The sequence below is a fragment of the Silene latifolia genome, chromosome Y, assembly GCF_048544455.1.
Source record: "Silene latifolia isolate original U9 population chromosome Y, ASM4854445v1, whole genome shotgun sequence".
NCBI lineage: Eukaryota > Viridiplantae > Streptophyta > Magnoliopsida > Caryophyllales > Caryophyllaceae > Silene > Silene latifolia.
Window position 1 is genome coordinate 418,713,850 of NC_133538.1, and position 22,899 is coordinate 418,736,748.

Here is a 22,899-nt window from a genome sequence, read left to right on the forward strand (position 1 = left end):
TAAACTTACTTGCTTTTGTTTTTGTAGTGAATGATTGGGCAAATAATCTTGATGCTGAGGGGTCGCCTGATCGGATTGCAGCCTTCATGGCGTTGCCTGAAGAGGAAAGAGCATGGCCTGCCTGTCTGGGGCAAGCACATATGCGTCATTTCAAGAAGGTTAAACCGAGTACTTATAAACCAGTGAAGGGTGCTAAAGCTTCAGGGGCTTCTTCGTCAGGGAGTAAGTTTTGTTTCCTTTGCTTTGTCGATTTTTTATTTTGAACATATGTTTATATTGCTGATGTAGAACCTCGTCGTGCAGCCACTAGGGCTTCTGGCAGGATAGCAAGCTTTGGTTTGTCCCTGGTGAAGGCAGATGTTTCCCAAATTACGGGGGAGAAATCCAAGAGTAGTGAGGCTACATGGAGTGACAGTGTAGTGCAAATTCAGGAACTCATTCAGGAGGTAGAGTTGGCATCCTCTAAGAAGGTTGTGGATGAGGCTGGTCGTGCTGAAAAGAGGAAAAGGGTATATGAATCTTCAGGTAGGGTTCATGAGGTTAAAGGTGTTAGAGCTCGGCTGGATGAGGTTCAGTCTGCTAAGGAACAAATCCAGGCTCAATCTTTTATGGTTGATGATCCTTATTATAAGTATCAGGCAGAGGATTCTTCTGCTCGTGCTTTGGCTGCCATGTACCGTACCAGGGATTATGCTGCCAATCTGATCACTATGCTGCAGGAGGTAATTTCTTTTTGTCTGATTTTGTATTGGTTATTATTTTTTGTTTTATGTGGCCTGAATGGAGATATTTTTGGCAGAATGTAAATGATATGTTGAGGGGTGCCTGTCAGCTGGATTCTATAACCAACCTCAAAGATACCTTGGATTGGGAGGTGCAGATTCTGAAGAAAGATGCTGTGAAGTTCAAAGCTGAATTGGAAACGGAAAAAAGATGAGAATCACTCTTTGAAAGAGGACAATGAGGCAGGGAAGGCTCGGTTGGTGGTGGAGTCATCCAAGCTGAGTTCTGCTCAAGATGCCCTGAAAGCTCTCCAGGCTAAATTTGACATTGTCCAGGAAGAATTAAAGGCTGAGAAGCAGGCTATGTAGGAGCAGCTAAAGGTTAATGAGGAATTGGCTGTTGAGAGGGATTTGGTGCAGGGCAGGTATAAGGATGCTGCTCTTTACTTCTTTGGTAGGGGTCGTGTAGATGCTATGAAGGAACCTGTTAAAGTCAGGCCTTTCTGGGATCCTGACCAGGAATTAGCCAATCTGAATGCTAATTACCCTGAGCTTTGCAAGCTGCATGCTGATAAGGAGGTGGATACTCCTCCGTCCAAGGAGAAGAGTGGTGATGCTGAGGAAGGAGGGGATGATGAGGAAGAGGAGGATGAGGAGCCTGTTAATGAGGGGATCAGCTCTGCTACTGCTTCCAAGGCAGGCTATTTTATTTTTGGTTTATTTTTGAAGTAGTAATTTGTTTTCTTTTGGCCCATCCACGGGGGATGTTCCCTGGATAAACAATAATTTAGTTTTTGAGGATTTTTTGCCTTATCCAGGAGGGGTGTTCCCTAGGCATCTACATTACATTGGTATAATTCGAATTTTTTTTTCTTTGAATGACTTGATTCGTACCTGTGAATAATGCATTTTGAAGCGTTTTGTTAGAATGATGCCTGTCAGGAGGGCTTATGGCCCTCATTCAACATTCAGGAAATGATGGGTTTGTTGCCTGTCAGAAGGGCTTTTTAGTAAAAAATGGGGGGGGGTGGTTGCCAGTCAGGAGGGCTGATGGCCCTCAGCCTGTCAGGAGGGCTTATTTAGGCAAGTGGTCTGGTCTATTACGCCATCGTACTTGTCTTTTATATTTTGTACTGAGCTCAGTTTACTTTTTGGGTCAGGCAGGCAGGTGCCAAGTTATTGTAGAGCATTTCTGGGATGCTATTCATGTTGGGTGGAGTGGCCCTCAATCCTGAACATTTGTTTAAGCCTATGTGTAATATATAACTAATGGAAAAAAAACGTAAAACAAGTTTTCAGGATTCGATATAGTAAAATTTAAATAGATAGGCATGATAGAGTTTGCATAAAAGATAATAGGCACATATTCAGGTAAGATAGCAGGTAGCAAGAAGACATAATTTGTAGAGGGTTTGCTATATAAAACTTAGTCAGACATATAAAGAGTTAATAGTTTTACCTGGTTTTAGTTTAGACACGAAATGAATTTAGGTGGGAAATGTTCCAAGATCTGGGGATCATTTCTCCGTCCAAAATTTGCAGCCTGTAAGCTCCCTGTCCTACTATTGAATCAATCAAGTATGGCCCTTTCCATGTGGGGGCTAGCTTGCCTGCATTTTTGTCCTTGGTGTTAGGGAAGACTTTTCTTAGGACCAGGTCTCCTTCCCTGAACACCCTGATATTAACATTCTTATTGTAACTTCTGGCTACTATTTGCTGGTAGGATGTTATTCTGATCTTGGCTGCATCTCTCAGTTCTTCAGTCAGGATCAGGCTGTCTTGTAATAGTGGCATGTTTTCCTCTATGGTATTCAGGCTACTTATGTTGGTTGGTACATGGATTTCTGCTGGGATTACTGCTTCACAGCCATAGACCAGGGAGTAGGGAGTTTGGCCTGTGGCTGTTTTAGGTGTAGTTCTGTCGGCCTAGAGGACTAAGGGGAGTTCTTCCGCCCATCTGCCTTTTCTTCTTTTTAGCTTTTTCTTCAGGAAATTGATTACTACTTTATTAATGGATTCTGCCTGACCATTCGCTTTTGAGTAGCCTTGTGTGAATGTTACCAGGTTGATATTCCATTGTGCATAGAAAGTTGCTGTTCTCTTTCCCACAAACTGTGTACCATTGTCACAGATTATTTCTGAATGTATCCCATATCTACATATGATATTGCGTTTGATGAATGATATGATATCCTTCTTTTTGATTTGCCTGTATGAATCTGCTTCTATCCACCTCGAAAAGTAGTCAGTCATTGCTAGCATGAAGACTTTCTGTCCAGGTGCTTAAGGTAATTTGCCTACTATGTCCATGCCTCATTTCATAAATTGCCAGGGAGCTGAGATGGAGTGTAGTAGCACTGATGGTTGGTGGATGTAAGGGGAGTGGATTTGACAGGCTTCATACTTGGAGCTATAGGCTATGCAGTCAGCTCTGAGGGTTGGCCAAAAGTAGCTTATTCTTAGAACTTTGCTAGCTAGGCTTCTGCCACCTTTGTGATTTCCACAGTATCCATCGTGTATATCCTCTATGACTTGTTTAACTTCATGAGGTTCCAGGCAATGTAGGTAAGGTCCAGCCTGTGACTTTTTGAATGACATGTTATTGATAATGGTATAGGTAGAGGCTTTGATCTTTAGGGCCCTTGCTTCGTTCTTATCATTAGGAAGTATCCCCTGTAAGAACCAATCATAGTATGGTTTGGTCCAAGAAGTTGTGTCCTCATGGATAGGACAAGTTTGGTCAGGTTTGTCAATGGTTGGTTCTAACAGATGGACAATGGTTATTTTATCAAACACAGCAGGGCTGAAATTTGATCACAGGCTGGCCAGAGCATCAGCCTGGGTGTTCCGATATCTTGGTATTTGATCAATATCAAATGAAAGCAATTTTTTGCAAAGGTTTTTGACGTAGTCTAAATAGAGAATCATTTTTGAATCCTTTGCAGCATATATTCCTTTGACTTGATTAGAAATTAAAAGGGAGCCAGTTTTTACCTTGAGATTTGTCACACCAAATTCTATACATACCCTGAGTCCAGCTATCAGGGCTTCATATTCAGCTTCGTTGTTTGTTGCTTTGAACTCACAACTAATAGCCTGAGCAATTTGGTCCCCTTATGGAGATTTCAATACTAGTCCTAGGCCAGTTCCTCTCATGTTTGTTGCTCCATCTACGTGTAAGGTCCATTCCTAGCCTGATTTGCGGGTGTCTAGATGGTTGACCTCTTTTATGAGGTCTGGTTCTAGGCTGGGACTGAATTCAGCCACAAAGTCTGTTAATGCTTTAGATTTAATTACTGTCCTAGGTTCAAAGGTTATGTCATAAGTGCTTAGTTGCACTGGCCATTTCGCCTGTCTGCCTGAAAGCTCAGGTTTTCTCAGGACAGATTTGATAGGCAGGTTAGTCCTGACAATTATTGGGTGACTTTCAAAGTAAGGTCTAAGTTTGGTGCAAGATATAATTAAAGCAAGTACATATTTTTCAAGTAAACCATACCTTGTTTCTGCATCCAGGAGACTTTTATTTACATAGTAGACAGGGTGCTGTTGGCCCTCAATTTCTTTAGTTAGAACTCCACTCACTACGATGTCAGTGACAGATAGGTAAACCGTCAGGGATTCTCCTTTGTTTGGTTTAGCCAATAGTGGAGGGGTGGTCTGGTATGCTTTTAAGTCCTGAAAGGCTGCTTCGTGTTCAGGCAACCATTTGAATGCCTTGTTCTTCCCGAGGCGGTCATAGAAGGATCTGCATCTTTCTGATGATCTAGATACGAATCTGTTCAGGGCTGCAACTCTTCCTGTTAACTTTTGGATGTCTTTGACTGATTTGGGAGATTCTAGTTCCAGGATGGCTTTTACATGTTCTTGACTGGCTTCTATTTCGATTTTGGTTACCATGTATCCCAGAAATTTGCCTGAAGAAACTCCAAAATGGCTTTTGGAAGGGTTGAGCTTCATATTAAATTCTTCCATGATCTTGAAAGCTACTTCTAGATCCCTAACATGATTTTCAACCTTTTTTGATTTGACCACCATGTCATCAATATAGACCTCCATTGTATCCCCTATTTGATCTTTGAACATCATGTTGACCAAGCGTTGGTATGTTGCTCCTGCATTCTTCAGGCCAAAGGGCATTGCTGTGTAGCAGTATATGCCTCTTTCTGTGATGAATGCAGTGTGTTCCTGGTCAGATGGTGCATCTTGATCTGGTTGAATCCACTTGAGGCATCCATAAATGTTAGGAGTTCGTGTCCTGCTGTGGCGTCTACCATTGCATCTATATGAGGGAGTGGGAATAGGTGTTTTGGGCAGGCTTTGTTGAGGTCTGTGTAGTCTACACAAACTCTCCAATTGCCATTCTTTTTCTGTACTACCACCACATTAGCCAACCAGTCACTGTACATGACTTCTCTTATCATTCTCATGTCTAGCAATTTGTCTACTTCTTCATTAATAATGGCATTGCGTTCAGAGGCAAACTTTCTTCTTTTCTGTTGCACAGGCTTATGAGATTTTTCAATGCTGAGTTTATATGTAATGATATTAGCATCTATACCAGTTATATCAAAATGAGACCAGGCAAAATATGAGGATTTATTCTTAAGAAAGCTTACTAATTCTGGTCTGATATTGTCAGGAACATCAGATCCTACCAGTACATGCCTGCCAGGATACTTGGGGTCTAAAATGACTTGATCTGTTTCAATTTTGGTTTCTGCCACATAAGTGGTCCTGACAGGGTACTATAACTGCTAAGCGAGGGACATACTTGACTTGGAAGGTTTCAATGATTCAGTGTAACATTCTTTGGCAGATTTTTGTTCACCTTTTATGATTGCTACTCCCCATTCTGTTGGTATCTTGACATATTGGTGGTAGGTGGAAGGTATAGCCCTGACATTGTGGATCCATGGTCTTCCTAAGATAGCATTGTAGGATGACAGGCAGTCTAGGACTCCAAATCTCTCGTATGAGGAGACTCCTTCCGTATATGTTGGCAGGTATATTTCCCCCAGCGTATTCTTTATCTCTCCCCTGAATCCCACTAGGACATTAGATCTCTTTATGATTTGGCTTTCATCAATCTTCATTGGTTTCAGGACATCAAGCATGATCAGGTTTACTGAGCTGCCTCCATCTACTAGAATTCTTAGAACACGTGCAATCCCTATTTGCATGGTGATAACCAGGCTATCATGGTGTATGTCAGGAATTCCCTGTATACCAGTGTCGTCAAAAGTAATTTGAGGTAAATTTCTATGTTTAAAAGGAGATTTCATTTTTGACTTCCTGGCGGTTTTCTTTGCAGCAGAACTGGTCAGGCCACAGATCTCAGATCCTCCATTGAAGAATTTGACCTCATAGATGGTTGGTGCTGGGGGCAGGTCACGTTGTTGCCTTTCTTGCTCCATCATCTTCCCTGCTCTTTGATGGCATCAGGTCTTTCAGATAACCTTTCTTTGGTAGGTAGGCCACTTGCCTACACATCCCAGACATTCTTCTGTTGTGTGCTCTATGTCCATGTGGAATTTACACCATCTTGTAGTGTCTTTCCTTGAGGTGGGGTTGTCTGTCTTCTTTGGCCATTTGACTTTATATCCCATGTTGTCAAGTCTTTTGATTAATCCTGTAATATCAACAGAGAAGTTATACTCCTGGATAGGTGGATAAGTATAGGAATTACCACGTTGTTCTTGTGGATAGTTGACTTCTGATCTGTCAGGCCTTGTATAAGAAGATGGCCTGGAACTGCTTCCTCCGTGGTTGGAACTTTTCCTGTTGGTTTTGTTATATCCTGAGTTATTGTTAGTGTTGTCTGCTTTGAAACCTTTATCTTCTTCTAGTCGAATATAGCCTATAGCTAATGCCTGGACATCTTCAAAGGTATGGTAGGGCTTCATAGTCATTGCGTCATAGAAATCACTGTCCAGGGGTAGCCCTTGCCTGAAAGCTTCCATGGCTATTCCAACATCACATCTGGGGATTGACACATTTTCTTTATTAAATCTGGTCATGTAAGATCTAATTGATTCACCAGGCTTTTGCTTGATTCTGTACAGATCACTGGATCTCTTCTCAAGTTCCGTGCTGCTGGCGAACTGATGATTGAAGGAGTTGACCAGGTCAGCAAAGGATTTGATGCTTCCATTTGGCAAGTTTATGTACCATTGTAGGGCAGGCCCATTCAGGGTTGTCCCAAATCCCTTGCACATGCAGACTTGTCGTAGTTCATTGGGAATAGAAGCTGCCAACATCCTTTGTTTGTAATATGCTACATGATTTTGTGGATCTGTGGCCCCATCATAGATTCTCATCGAAGGAACCACAAATTTCTTTGACAAATCTATCCTTGCTATCTCATCCACAAAGGGTAAGTCAGCATAGGTTTCTGGATTCGCCTCCTCAATGGGAGTAGGTACTCCAGAAATCTTTTCAAATTTTTCATGGAGTTTTTGAATTTCTTGGAGTATGGCCATCATGATTACTGTATTGGTTTGATCCAGAACAACCTCTTCATTTGGAATTTCTTCTGAGTTTGTTTCTTCTCCTACTCTCGACTTGATGGAGTAGGAGTACCAAAGTTAGAGAAGTCAATGTTCCTGATGATTGAGGAGAATGGCGTGCCAGGTTAAACTTTCAGTTTTGATCCTGAAGCTTTGTCTCCTAGCCTTAGTTTTAGGCTTGACTCTGATTCCTTTAGTTTTGCAACTTCAGCTTCAGCCTGGGTCATTTTCTGTTTCAGCAGTTCCATCTCCAACAATTGTTGTTTGGCGGCAGCCAGTTGTTGTTCAATACTGTCTCCAGTCATTTTTTGAGTTTTGTGCTGTTTGGTTTTGGGTTTTGACTATTTTTGAGCTAGATGCCCCCCGGTGGGCGCCAATTGTTTTGGCAGGATTTTTACTGAATAAGAATGTCCTGCCAGGGAAGATGTTAAGGGGTGATCTAACTAAATTTGACTCGCCTGACTAATGTAATTAAATAGAAAAACAAGCAGAAAGTAAAGACACAAGGATTTATACGTGGAAAAAGCCTGAGAATAAGGGAAAAAACCACGGGCACCAAGCCAGGAGGGGATTTTACTATGATTTTGGCTTGCCTGGCAGGGGATTTGTATGCCAGGCGTTTTGCTAAATAAGACATGTTGTAAATAATTGAATATTGATTACAATAATGTGAGTAATAGTGTGACTGCACGAGAGAATCAGCAAGCATCCTTCTTCTTCCTTCCTTCATGCTATTTATATTGATATTCCAACAGTGCTTGATGTGATCAATATTTGAGCATATTTAGTCCCCGAATTAGCCTCGTTCCTATGCTTTTCAGTGTATATTTAGGTCATTTACTATCTTTAGTCCTTTGTTTTGCATATTCTTTGCGGTTTTGTTTCCTTGGTAGGAGAGGAGTGCAAACCTTGCATTTTCATGGCAAAATAGAGCTAAATTGATCGAATCTAATGACCAAGCATCAAAGAGAAGACAAGACTAGAAGGCATTTGTACATAATGTAGTAGATGGGCAATGATGAAGAAGAAAAGAAGAAAAGAAGAAAAGAAGAAAAGGAAGCTGAGCCAAGATCCGAGCGTCTCAACCATTGGGACGCCCGTCCAGCAGCTCCCCAGGACGCTCGTCCTTACCACCAGGCCGCCCGTCCAGCAGCTCCCTAGGACGCTCGTCCTTACCACCAGGCCGCCCGTCCAAAAGCTCCCCAATCCGCCCGTCCCGACCCTTGGATGCTCGAATTGTACTCCAGAGGGACACGTCCTCTTCTTGTTGGGGTTGGTGTCCTTAACAGTTAGTGCAAGGACTTATAAATCTCTAAAAGGATCAAAGGGCATACTTTTGGTATCATCATCAGTTGATCCACGTTTATCAATAACGGTTGGCTTGCTAGATAAGTTTGACGTTATTGTCATACAGATGGCGGTGATCAACTGGTCCCTAATAGTCACACCTATAGGATACGTTTGAGAGATGTGACAGTATGAAAATACAGTCATGTAGATGCCAAATTTGACTAACCAGTTAAATTAGTCCGAGTTATTTGACTAGTAATTAGTCAAAATGTGATGTTGAGATATTATATTTAATACGAATTAAATAAAATGGGCTAAGGCGAATTAAACAGTTAATTCGCAAATTGAATATAAACGATTTATATTCGATTAATGTATATTGAATAAATTAATTATACAATATTGTCTTTGTCGGACATGTATTAATACTTCAACTAATCCGTGTTATTAGTCGATGTATTAATAACCGATAACCGATGACTGTTTATAATAAAAACCCGTCATATACATTTTGGCATTTGGCGAACTAGACCTCGAGCTAAAATTAAGAGGAAGTGGAAGCCCACTTCCCCATGAGAGCTCTCGGTTTTGGCCGAATTAGAAGAACAAAAAGGAGAGCCTTCTCCTTCTTGTTAACCTAATCATCATTAGTGAAAAACAATTAGGGTTTCAGTGCAACTTTCTCTGAAATTCCTAGATCTCACATCGACAAAACTCACAACAGCTTTCTCAATATTGCAAGTCAATTAGAAAGCATTTCTAGCACAAGGGCATAGTCTCAGACGGTCTTGGGTGCAACAATTAGGAGGAAATCTCCGTTGATTTCTGTTCTTTACGCCGCACTACAAAGGACCCGAGGTTGATTCTTAATCCTTATTGTTTCTTTGTTGTTTTTCGTTTATGACCATATTTCACATGTTAAATTTACGTTATAATCCTTAAATTTAAAGGGTCTTATACGGATATTACCCCACAAGTGGTATCAGAGCGAGGCCACGTAAATTTTATTGTGATTTTTCATCAAACGATCTTGAAACGATTTTTTATTGTCTTGAAATTCGTGCGGCAGCAGCGTTTTTATCCTCTCGGCAGGAAATTTTTTTGGCTGTTGCAAATTTTTGAAACCGTGACATGTTTTACACGGTTAATTCATCTTGTTTTTCAATTTGTTTTTATGCATATTGTTGTTTTATACGGAGATTATAACAATATGTCAAGTTTTGTCAAATTGTAAAATTGTTTTGATGCGGTTTTGATCAAAATTGCAGTAGGTTTTGTTTTGTCAAACTGTTTCACGAGGGTTTTGCATTTCCAGAAACTTTTGTACTCGATCGAGCAAGTTTTTAAATCAATCGAGTGGTTTTTCTGTCTTGTTTTACTCGATCGAGTCCTTGCTGCACTCGATCGACTGCTTTTAAAACCCTGACTGCTCGATCGGGACCTCCTCGTACTCGATCGAATAGTGTTGCTAATAAAAGTACTCGATCGACCTCCAGTGTAGTCGATCGAGCACTTTCGGTTTGGCAATCCTCTCGATCGACTAGCAGTTCAGTCGATCGAGCTCTTTTATTCCTCGGTCGAGCACTTATGTCCCTGGATCGAGTGTTTTTTGGTTTGGCAGCTTTGAAAATTTATTCTTTTGTTTTAAATTTTCTTTTGGCTTTAATATGTACTTTATACGGATATTGTACACTCGCTATGATTGTGAAACGGTTCACACACGTACCATTAAGTTATTTTAAAGCGTATTTAAAGTAACGGATTGTATAAGATTAAAATTAAATTGATAGAAGCGGTTTTATCACATGAATTTTAATCATTAAAAGGTGGTTTGGATAAATTTAACATAATTACGGAATTATGTCACGAATAAATTTAAATTTAGTTGATGCATTTTATTTATCGTTCTTGTTTAATTTGAATGCTTTTAATTACGTATTTTTTTTTTTTTGCAAACGGTTGTAACTTAGTGTGGCCTTAGTAGAACGTGTTACCGTAATGATGGAACACGGTCTTGGTTGTATTTTGAGATCTCGTATCTCCATTTTTATTTCTTTTAATTACAGTTTTTATTTAGAATGTAAATAGGTTTATATTTGTAAATTTTAAATTGTAATTTTTGAGAAGACCAAAGATGGAGACCGGATGCTCACTCCCGCTACATGGATTAAGATGGAACATCAAGACAAGCTTCTCGGGTCCAACGGTGGATTCCAAAGTTGTTTTATGTTCTTTTTATTAGGATAGGCCACACTAGGAATTTTTATTTACGTATTGCATTCTTTTATTTTTTTTGTAACGATAATATGCATCATATTCCGCCTAAAAACCAAACCACCTAATTATTGCATGAAAACTGACACATATAGAGGTCACGAGTTAGTTTTCTTTGACATTCTCATGTCACACGATTTTTAAGCCATCACCCAAATTAATTCATTCACGCAGACGCTAGTTATTCGTTCACTTAATATGAATTATAATTTAGTTGATGGGATCTTCCTCGTATAAACCAAAATTGAGAACGGTCTTTATAGGTCAAACTCCAATGAGTCCCTTCTTCGTCGGTAGGCATAATATGACCCCTTCTACGTCGGGTAAGTTGGAACCGATTGACCTATTTTATCTCAACACTATGGTCACTCGTACGATCCTGTGATTATGGTGGACTATAGATAGGATTTACGGAAATCTATCGACCAAGAGTTCTTACGGAAGAATTAGCTAAACAGTTGGCTTATCAATTTACAGAAATTGAGTCTTGGGATCACTTGTATCATTCTTGAGGGAGATCAATTATGCAAGTGCGAGAGTCTACATGTTAAAATGAATTTTAAAATAGACTTAAATCACCTCGATGAGTTGCTTATTTCGTTCTTGTTTTCCTTTCTTTTTCAAAGTAGATCACGAACTTTTAAACTGCTAATAACAAATGGTCTGGTTCTACGAAAACCCAATGCCAAGTGCCACATTGGACCGTGAGTCCTGGCTTCGGATCTTCATGAATCGATGAATCGGTCTACTCGATCAAGAATGATGGATCAAACTTCGCGGACGGGAGGCGGCATTACGGAATGCTTTGCCGCTGACGGAAGCTCAAATATCTATTAGAGCCCATCCCGGCAAACCCAGGTCCCACGGCTAGAGCTGCTGAAATCACCAAGTTTAATGATTTCTGTATGGAAGCGGGTGCGATTAAAAACGTACTCATTTTTGCAATGGAACCCAATTTGCAGAAACGCTTCATAGCCCATGGTGCGAACAAGATTTTCACCACGCTCACCAAGGAATTCTCGAAAGCACCGAGAATCGTGACCTATGAGCATACCACTCGCTTCTTTGATGCGAGACTCCAGAAGGGCCAACCAGTTAGCCCACACATTCTCAGCATGATTGAGAATGTCGAGAAGCTGGAGACCTTTGATTGTAAGATCAGCGAGAACATTGTTATTGACCGCATGCTTCACTCACTCCACGATGGTTTTTCGTAATTTAGAGCGAATTACTATATGAATGATTTGAAGAAAAGTCCCCATGAACTGCACTCCCTTCTCGTACAGACCGAGAAGGACATGAAGTTCAGTGGGAGCTTGAAACAGGATGTTCTCGTTGTGACAAACAAGGGGAAAGGTAAGGGCAAAGCTCAGGCAAACCTAGCAGTAGGTAAACCGAAGTTCAAGAAGTCGGGTTCAGGTAAGAGTGGGCCTGGTGAGTCGAGCACCTCATCAGGCGCGACAAAGAGCAAGAATGAAAACATGGAATGCCATCATTGCCACAAGACTGGGCATTGGAGGCGTACATGTCCTGTTTATCATGAGGACTTAAAGGCAGGTCGTGTTAAACCTGTTGGTATGTCTTCTTCTTCTACTTTTATTCATATGATTGAGATTAACCACGCAAGTTACGGAACTTGGGTACTTGATACTGGTTGTGGTTCTCATCTGTGTAATCATGTGCAGGGGCTCCGAAACATCGAACCCCTCGTAAAGGGTGAGGTGGACCTGCGTGTTGGGAATGGAGCACGAGTGGCTGCCGTCTCAAGGGGAACATATGTGATCCAGCTTCCCAGCGGATTTGAGTTATTTTTATATAACTGCTATTATGTACCCAGTCTTTCGAAAAACGTTATTTCAGTTTCTGCACTTGACAAACTTGGATTTTCATTTGTAATAGAGAATAATACTTGCATTTTCTCATTACACGATATGATTTATGGCAAGGCAGTCTCCATGAACGGAATTTATGTTTTAGATCAGACAACCGATATATTACACGTAATGAATAAAAAGTTAAAGGTTGGTGACAAAGATCAAACGTATCTATGGCACTGCTGTATGGGACACATTAATAAGAAACGCGTTAAACAGCTCATCAAGAATGGAGCTATCTCGGCCTTTGATTTTCAATCATTTGGCACGTGTGAATCATGTCTCATCGGTAAGATGACTCGGATTTCCTTCAAAGGTGTTGGAATGCGCGCTGCTGACCTATTAGGACTCATACACACGGATGTATGTGGTCCTATGTCAATCACCGCACGAGATGGCTATAGGTATTTCATCACTTTCACGGATGATTTAAGTAGATATGGCTATGTCTACTTAATGAAACACAAAAGTGAATCCTTTGAGAAATTCAAGGAATACCAAAATATGGTACAGAACCTATTAGGTAGAAAGATTAAAACACTACGTTCAGATCGTGGTGGCGAGTATCTTTCTCACGAGTTTGATCAACACCTAAAGGACTGTGGGATTGCCCTACAGTTAACTCCACCTGGAACACCTTAGCTGAATGGTGTATCCGAACGGAGAAATCGAACATTACTTGATATGGTTCGATCCATGATGAGTCACACCATGTTGCCTGACTCATTATGGGGTTATGCTCTTCTGTCAGCTGCTCTAATAATTAACCGAAGTCCGTCTAAAGCTGTTGACAAGACTCCATATGAACTATGGAAGGGAACGGTCCCTAACTTGTCCTTTATACGGGTTTGGGGCTGCGAGGCTTATGTCAAGTGGAGACACGAGGATAAGCTCGGCCCGCGATCGGTCAAGACATACTTTATAGGTTATCCTAAAGGAACCCTTGGTCATTACTTCTACTCGCCAACCGAACAACGTGTTTTTGTTGCGGCTAGTGCGACATTCTTAGAGAAGGAATTTCTCGAGAATGCAAAGAGTGATAGAACCTTCGACCTGTCGGAGATTCCAGAACCAAATACCGAGCAACCATTGGAGGAACCAATTCCTTCAATCCCTATTTGCGGTGAATATTCCCGAGGAACCTAGGAGGTCGGGAAGAGTCTCTATTCCTCCGCATGCATACATTGGTATGGTCGAGGAACATGACATAGATGACGTTCTACTCTTAACGAGTAGTGAACCCGCAACCTATAAAGGTGCCATGACTAGTTTCGACTCAAAGCTATGGCTTGAGGCCATGCAATCCGAGATGGACTCTATGTATGAGAACAACGTATGGGATCTCGTTGACTTACCAGCTAAGGTTCGTCCCCTTCAATGCAAATGGCTTTACAAAATAAAGCATTCTGTGGAAGGTCAACAAGATATCTATAAAGCACGACTAGTTGCTAAAGGTTTCACCCAAGTGCCAGGTTTGCACTACGATGAAATTTTTGCACCCGTAGTCATCTTTGCGTTCCATTCGGATTATCTTAGCGATTGCCGCTTTTCATGACTATGAAATTTGGCAAATGGATGTGAAAACCGCCTTCTTAAACGGTTTTTGGAGGAAGAGTTGTACATGGTACAACCCGAAGGTTTCATCGATCCTTTACATCCTAAGAAAGTATGCAAGCTTAAGCGTTCCATTTATGGACTTAAGCAAGCATCTCGGAGTTGGAATCATCGCTTCGACCAAGTGATAAAAGAAAATGGATTCACTCGATCGGTCGAGGAACCATGTCTTTATATCAAGTCGAGTGGGAGCAAGATTGTCTTCCTAATATTGTATGTCGATGACATACTCCTGATTGGGAATGACATACCTCTCTTAACTTCGGTGAAAGTATGGTTGAAAAACCATTTCCAGATGAAAGATCTGGGAGAGGCACAAAGAATTCTAGGCATCCGTATCTATCGAGATAGATCACGACGGATGCTATCTCTCAGCCAGGAGTCTTACATAGACAAAGTCCTAGAGAGATTCAGCATGACTAACTCCAAGAAGGGGTTTCTTCCTATGGCTCCAGGGGTGCATTTGAGCAAGTCTCAGGCACCAGAGACACCGGAAGAGAAAGAGCGCATGACACGGATTCCTTATGCCTCGGCTATAGGATCAATCATGTATGCCATGATATGCACACGTCCGGACGTGGCATATGCATTGAGTATGACAAGTCGATTCCAACAGCATCCAGGTGAATCACATTGGTTGGCTGTCAAGAACATTCTTAAGTACCTACGGAGGACTAAAGATTGGGCATTGACTTATGGAGGCCCTCAAAAGCTATGCGCAACCGATTCTGTGAGATGCTAGCTTCCAAACGGATCGAGATGACTCGAAATCTCAGTCTGGATTCGTTTTTACTCTTAATGGCGCTGCAGTCAGCTGGAAGAGTTCGAAACAAACTGTTACAGCAGATTCTACGACTGAGTCCGAGTACTATGCCGCGTCTGAAGCTACAAAGGAAGCGATATGGATGCGTCAATTCTTACATGGGCTATCTGTAGTGCCTAGTTCGAATGACCCGATTACCATCTATTGCGACAATAGTGGTGCCATCTTCCAAGCTAAGGAGCCTAAGTCTAGCAACAAGTCTAGACATGTACAACGGAAAGCTCATCTAATCCGAGATTACGTGGAGCAAAAGGAAGTAGTGATAGAATAGATTGCTACAGATGATAACATAGCAGATCCTCTCACTAAAGCATTACGACAAGATAAGCATGAAGGGCACGTCAATTCCATGGGAATTAAACGTGTTCCTAAGTTGTAGTACCCTTTTATGGATCAGATTCATTCCCTTTTATACTCTATACAACATCATCGTTTTGATATTTATATATTTTGTTTTTCATGTGGAATTGTACGACAATTTTGAACATCACAAAGTGAACTGAACAAACATTATATTTTTTCAGTCCTTAATTGCCCACATGAGCTGATAACTCTGGCAATTATTTTGTGACGTTGGTTGATGGTGGGTTCAACGAGCCATAAGTCAACCGGTTGACTGACCAATCACAGAGGCGAGTTATACGGATATCTCGTAGGACACAATTGTGACATCGACGTGGAGTCCTAAATGTTTTATAACATTTGGTGCCCGGTCGTGGATAGAACCTCCATAGTGATCCTAAGAGTCGATTCTTTTGACTATCGACTGTCTCTTGAGACTACGGCAGATTTTGGGTGACTTTGGTTTCTTTCTCACGGTCATCCGTAACAGGGGGCCAAGTAGATTTTTTCTGGGTCATTTCATGCTGTGCTTAGTTCGGAAGGAGTTCGAGTTGAAGGAAATATTCAGCCTTTATCGTGGTACTCGATATTTCTCGGGGCCACTCGAGGAGTCAGAATCGAAATGCATGGCCATGCTCGGATACGGATTCGTTTTATCAGTTAAGTTACTCTCTAGTCGGGGAAACCACTCTTGATCCAGATCGATTGTAAAATACGACCTTTGCGGATCCGGATCTACAAATTGTTTTACATTGAGTGGGAGAAATTTTAAATGAATATGAGAATCGGTTATCGCACATACACTTGTACGGACAAGTGGGAGTTTGTTGGAGCTTGTGTCCTCCAGTTAGTGCGGATAACGTCATTGCACATACACTTGTACGGACAAGTGGGAGCTTGTTGGGGTTGGTGTCCTTAACAGTTAGTGCAAGGACTTATAAATCTCTAAAAGGATCAAAGGGCATACTTTTGGTATCATCATCAGTTGATCCACGTTTATCAATAACGGTTGGCTTGCTAGATAAGTTTGACGTTATTGTCATACAGATGGCGGTGATCAACTGGTCCCTAATAGTCACACCTATAGGATACGTTTGAGAGATGTGACAGTATGAAAATACAGTCATGTTGATGCCAAATTTTGACTAACCAGTTAGTCCGAGTTATTTGACTAGTAATTAGTCAAAATGTGATGTTGAGATATTATATTTAATACGAATTAAATAAAATGGGCTAAGGCGAATTAAACAGTTAATTCGCAAATTGAATATAAACGATTTATATTCGATTAATGTATATTGAATAAATTAATTATACAATATTGTCTTTGTCGGACATGTATTAATACTTCAACTAATCCGTGTTATTAGTCGATGTATTAATAACCGATAACCGATGACAGTTTATAATAAAAACCCGTCATATACATTTTGTCATTTGGCGAACTGGACGTCGAGCTAAAATTAAGAGGAAGTGGAAGCCCACTTCCCCATGAGGGCTCTCGGTTTTGGCCGAATTAGAAGAACAAAAAGGAGAGCCTTCTCCTTCTTGTTAACCTAATCATCATTAGTGAAAAACAATTAGGGTTTTAGTGCAACTTTCTCTGAAATTCCTAGATCTCACATCGACAAAACTCACAACAGCTTTCTCAATATTGCAAGTCAATTAGAAAGCATTTCTAGCACAAGGGCATAGTCTCAGACGGTCTTGGGTGCAACAATTAGGAGGAAATCTCCGTTGATTTCTGTTCTTTACGCCGCACTACAAAGGACCCGAGGTTGATTCTTAATCCTTATTGTTTCTTTGTTGTTTTTCGTTTATGACCATATTTCACATGTTAAATTTACGTTATAATCCTTAAATTTAAAGGGTCTTATACGGATATTACCCCACACTTCTTTCTTCATTTGAGATGCGCATATTTTTGGAAGACTTGCTAAAAGGAGACCCGCATCTTTTCTTGAGAGGAGTCATTCCTCAAGGACTTAATCGTCATTTAAGCCCTTAGTAACCCTACTTTGTGCACCTAATCCCCACTATAAATACCCCATTAGTCTAATTAGATTATCATGTTCTTCTTATCAATCTTTAGTGTAGCTTATATTATTCTAATCTCTTTTTAATTTTGTAATCAACTTCTAATCAAGTATTAATACAAATCTCATTTCCTTAATTTCTCTATTGTTCATCTTTTATTTTGGGTAATTGAAGATTATTTGGGTTTATTGGGAGATGGACAACCTTCCATCAATCATCAAGTACTTCTATTATTCTTTGCATTATTATTTTGGAATCATCATTAGGTATAATTCTCTTAATCCCTTTTTAATTATTGTTAATCATCTTCATTTATTCATCATGTTTTGCTTTATTAATATGATTGACAACCTTTTTTTTTTTTGGTTAAATGTAAGCTTTCATTAATGAAACAAAAGATAGAGCAATGATTACAAGGGTTTAAGGGCCACATTTATCATCCATGCTAATTAGCATAGAATATCCAAATGTTGTACCCAGATTTTGTCAACATTCAATAACGGTAATCTAATAAACTGATTAATCCTAGTATGCAACACTCTTCGAATATCCTTCACAATACATGCAGGTTTCATGAGCTTCAGTTCAGTCCTGCATTTGTTCCTCTCTAGCCAGATGTAATACCAGCAGGCCATCTGAGCCATTCTACAAGCATGTCTCTGCAACTCAGTCCCATGCTGAATACCATGCTCCAATTTAATCTGCATCCAGTCCTCAATCATAGTCAAAATCTGTTTGCTGTAACTGCATGATTTAAAAAGATGCATATGTGTTTCAGGTTCAGCTGCACAAAGAATGCAGCAATCATTATCAGTCAGATGAAGTTTGTGCAACTTTTCCTTCGTATTGAGAGCTTCATGCTTTATCAACCATCCAATAAAAAAGTGTTTAGGAACACACCAACTATCCCAAACCTCAGAATACCAGCTTACATAGGGGTTCATACCCTGCAGCCAGCAATAACTAGACCCAATAGAATAACCCTTAGCATCAGGCAGCCAAGAGCTATTCATGTAACCAGCAACCATCTTATCCCTGACCTTGCATATGTTTCTCCAATTCCAGTTGGAGTCTGCAGGAGGGACATAAGAAACCCAGTCAGAGCCTTTCATATATATATGATCTATCCATTGAACCCAGAGCCTATCAACTTTAATATAGATCCAGTTCACCAATTTTCCAACAGTAGCTATATTCCACATTTCAGCATTTTTAATACCTAATCCTCCAGTTTTCTTGCTACAGCATACCTTATCCCATGCCACCAGTGGGGCTCTTTGGTATTCAGTGCCCCCATCCCACAAGTAGTTCCTACAAATTGCTACAATCCTATGTATAACCATCTTAGGGATAAGGAAAATTGCAGACCAGTAATTGTGCAAAGTATTCAACACTGAGTTAATCAATGTCAGTCTACCACCATAGCTCAATTTACGTGCACCAATCCCTCTAACTCTAGCAACTATCTTCTCCACACGGATATTACATCATGCCTTGTCAGTCTCCCAGCCTGAATTGGGATCCCAAGGTACCTAAAAGGTAAAGCACCCTCCTTAAATCTAGTAACTTGGAGAATATCCTGTTTCACAGTTGTAGAAACACCAGCAAAAATAACTTCGGATATAGCCACATTAATTTTCAAGCCAAAGGAGGCAGAGAAGGTAGAGAAAGCTCTCAACAGTAGCATAATTGAGGTGGTATCTCCCTTACAAAACAGCAACAAGTCATCTGCAAATAGCAAGTGGTTCAGTTTAAGCCCTTTGCATAGAGGATGATATCTGAACTCCCATTTATTTGTGGCAAAATCCAAGACTCTTGGCAAATATTCCATGCATATGGTGAACAGCAAGGGGGTGATAGGATCCCCTTGCCTCAGACCTCTTCTACCAGGGAAGAAGCCAAAAGTAGCTCCATTGAGATTCAGAGAAAAAGGATGGGGTAGTCACACACAGCATCACCAACTTTCTAAACTTCTCAGGGAACTGCAAGGCCACCAACATTTGATCAATAAAACTCCATTCAATAGAGTCATAAGCTTTTTGAAGATCAAGCTTGAACATACACCTAGGTGAGCAATTCCCTCTATTATAAAGTCGCACCAGGTCTTGACAAATCAGTATATTTTCCAAGATACTCCTTCCATGAATAAAAGCTCCCTGGTTCCTACTTATAATGTTAGGAAGAATAGCAGCCAACCTGTTGCAAAGGAGCTTGGAGATAGTTTTATAGATGACATTGCAACAGGCTATTGGCCTAAAATGCTTTACACTCTCAGGTCTATCCAGCTTGGGAATAAGAGTGATCAAAGTAGCATTAATCTGAGTTAGCATCTTTCCACTGTCAAAAACATTGAGCACTGCAGCACAAACTTCCTCACCTACTAAATCCCAAGCATCTTTATAAAATTGAGATGTATACCCATCAGGACCAGGAGCTTTATCCTTGGGTATACTGAATAAGCACTTCTGAATCTCATCACAAGTAACAGGCCTATTAAGAATCTCCCAGTGTTTAGGAGTACAACATTGCCCCCTCCTAACCACATGGACATTAATAGAATCAGTAGTACTGTGACTACCCAGCAACTCAGTATAATAGTCTAAGAAAGCCTGTTGAATGCTATTTCCATCAGTGCATAGGTTACCATGGTGATCCTCAATGCTCAACACCTTATTCTGTAAGACACTCTTCTTAATAGCATTATGAAAGTAACAATGTTGATATCACCTTCTAAAGACCATTGGACCTTAGCTTTTTGAACCAAGAAACTATCTCTAGCAGTAAGCAAGGCCCTAAGTTCCTGAGACACTTCCATCTCCTGCTGCATTAACTCCATATTCCCAGGACTATCCACCAGTTGAGTCTGAATTTGCTCAAGTAAAGCACTAGTCAAGTTGAAACTGTTTTCAATATCCGAGAAACAACTTTTATTCAAACTTTTTAGGACTGGTTTAAGCTCTTTCATTTTCTTCACCAGTTGGTACATTTTTGTGCCCAAGTACTGTCTCTCCCACACAGTATTCACACAGGCCTTAAATTGGGGAGATTGACCCCACATATTGAAATATTTGAAGCTCCTTCTACCAGTCAACTCAGTTCTATTGTGCACAATGGTACAAGGACAATGATCAAATATCCCTTCTGGATGAAAGCGTGCCATATAGTCCCCATACTCCAACATCCATTCATGATTACCCATCACCCTATCCAATCTACTATTACCTCTATCAGCTGGATCTTGTTTATTAGACCACGTAAATAAAGCTCCAGTAGCTTGAAGATCTTCTACACAACAAAGAGAGACACACTCCTGAAAGTGTTCCATCTCAGCCTCAGTGGTATTGCCCCCCAACCTTTCAATTGGAGAGAGCACAGTGTTGAAATCTCCTGCCCAGAGCCAAGGTTCATCACAGTGTAAAGCTATGTCTTTCAGAAACTTCCATAATTCCATCTTTTCATACAAGTCATTATGAGCATATATCATAGTAAGAAGGAAATGTTTCCCTTCTAGTCTTGACTCAACCTTCATATGGATAAATTGAGCTCCATAAGCTAGTACATTAATACTAAAAAGATCAGGCTTCCATAAGATCCAGATTCTCCCTCCTTTATGCTAACTACTATTTGTAGTAATGCTCCAACCATCACAGAAGGACATATTCTTATTCAACATATTCCTAGGTTTAATTTTTGTTTCTAATAATCCAAATAAACCCACACCTTGAGAGTGCATAAACCATTTGACCACCCTCTGTTTATTCAGGTCATTTAGACCCCGAACATTCCAAAAGCCAATATTATGCATGAGGGGTGATAGGAGGGGGATCTTTACCACTTCTCCCTACCCCCCTAAGAGTAGTCCCATTTAGTGCATCAAGGAAAGAGTATGGCTTTGTCTTCCCTGCAGCCCTAATTCCAGTAGTCCCTCCTTGCCTATTAAGTTTCATTATATGCATAGCAGGAGTAGCAATAGGTAGCCTAACCAGAGGTGAGAAAACATCAGGGGTGAAAAGTTTCTCCTGAACAGTTTCCACAGGCTTCGAATGGCCTCCACTTTCTTGTTTCTTTTTTTGTGCAGGTTGGTTAGGCTTGACACCCACCTTTGGTTTAACTTTAGGGAGAGCCTTCCTGCATTGCTGCTTTGTATGACCCAACCCCTTACAATGCTCACAAGTAACCGGCCTCCATTCATACTCAACTTTAACAACCACCACTCTACCAACTTCATCTAAGAACTTAACCTGGTGTGGTAACGTTTGATCCATTTTAAGCTCCACTAAAACCCTAGCATAAGCCAGCCTGGTCTTGTCCATGGTAGCCACATCCTTTCTAATATACGTACCAACCAAACCAGCTATGACAGGCAAACAATCCCCCCAAAACTTCAAAGGGATTCCAGAAAGTTTCACCCAAACAGGAACAGTTTCCACTTTTTCCTTTACTAAGTCAAGTTCAGCATCCCATGGCTTAATTATGATAGGTTTATTATCAAAAAAATAATACCCTGCATTAAGTAAGGCATCCATACCATTTTGTGTTTTAAACCTAACCAGAAATAACCCATTAGACATGAAAGAAACTCTGTCAATGCCAAACTCCTCCCAGGCTTTATAAACATAATCCTCTATAACTTCAAAAGGTGGATTAGAGCCCAGAATATAGCAATAAACAGACTGAGACCAGAATTCTACCTCAGATTTTACATCATCTGCAGTAAATTGAAGTAACTCAGCAAGCTCCTCATCCTCTGCAATTGTTTCCATGATAGGAATGTTCCTTTTACCCTTTCGCAGTGACCAACCAGCACCCTGTTGTTCCTCCCCGCCTTCTGACAAGTTTAGGACAGGAATACCAACTAATTCACCCAAAGATACTGTCTTTTTAGTATCTGCAGTTGCTGCTCTCTGTATTGTAGTTTCCACGGTCTTTCCATGACTATCCCCACTCTTCTCACCCAAAGTCTCTTTATTTTGTTGCTGTTTATCCTTACTTTTTGGTGTTTTTGTGTTTTTTTGAGCTTTAGACGTTGAAGCTGAAGCTAAAGGTGAGAAAGAATTTTCTGAGAACGTCATGACTGCCATTGTTATTGTTGAAGATTGTTGAAAACTAGGTTAAAATTTCAGAGAATATTTCTCTCTCTATCTCTAGCATTTTTTTTACCCATAAGATTGTGATTGACAACCTTTTTAACATGTTAAACTTGATAATGAGTAAGTAGTTTCCATAACTAGGGTTAATGGGTAATTAGGGGAAACCAATATGGGGGATGATTCGTGCTTAATTTAATATGTTTTCATAATTTATTTGCTTGCTTGTTGTGATCTCAACTTATGCACATGTTATGTTTGATGAAATGCGAGCCTATGAATCCTTGCATTTTTTACCCATCACTTACCTTTTCAATGAGACTTATAAGA

The 22,899-nt window shown here is 40.4% G+C and overlaps 2 protein-coding genes across 2 annotated transcripts; both read right to left on the minus strand.

Moving 5' to 3' along the window:
• Positions 1-17,931: 17,931 nt before the first annotated feature.
• LOC141632417 (uncharacterized) lies at positions 17,932-19,313 on the minus strand. The gene is made up of 2 exons (XM_074444965.1): positions 19,050-19,313; positions 17,932-18,948 (listed from the first exon to the last, which is right to left on the minus strand). The coding sequence occupies exons 1-2, from the start codon at positions 19,311-19,313 to the stop codon at positions 17,932-17,934; spliced, it is 1,281 nt and encodes a 426-aa protein (XP_074301066.1).
• Positions 19,314-19,365: 52 nt separating this feature from the next.
• LOC141632418 (uncharacterized) lies at positions 19,366-22,563 on the minus strand. The gene is made up of 3 exons (XM_074444966.1): positions 21,315-22,563; positions 20,244-21,034; positions 19,366-20,157 (listed from the first exon to the last, which is right to left on the minus strand). The coding sequence occupies exons 1-3, from the start codon at positions 22,561-22,563 to the stop codon at positions 19,366-19,368; spliced, it is 2,832 nt and encodes a 943-aa protein (XP_074301067.1).
• Between the last annotated feature and the right edge of the window lie 336 nt (positions 22,564-22,899).

What these genes read in the sequence shown, in the direction of transcription:
- LOC141632417 (XM_074444965.1), bottom strand. Translation starts at nt 19,313, where the DNA reads ATGGAATATTTGCCAAGAGTCTTGGATTTTGCCACAAATAAATGGGAG. An exon ending in TGAAACAGGATATTCTCCAA is followed by an intron (nt 18,949 to 19,049) that starts GTTACTAGATTT and finishes CGTGTGGAGAAG; the next exon opens with ATAGTTGCTAGAGTTAGAGG.
- LOC141632418 (XM_074444966.1), bottom strand. Translation starts at nt 22,563, where the DNA reads ATGGCAGTCATGACGTTCTCAGAAAATTCTTTCTCACCTTTAGCTTCA. An exon ending in TAGGGGGGTAGGGAGAAGTG is followed by an intron (nt 21,035 to 21,314) that starts GTAAAGATCCCC and finishes TTAATGTACTAG; the next exon opens with CTTATGGAGCTCAATTTATC. An exon ending in CTGCTAGAGATAGTTTCTTG is followed by an intron (nt 20,158 to 20,243) that starts GTTCAAAAAGCT and finishes AGTGTCTTACAG; the next exon opens with AATAAGGTGTTGAGCATTGA.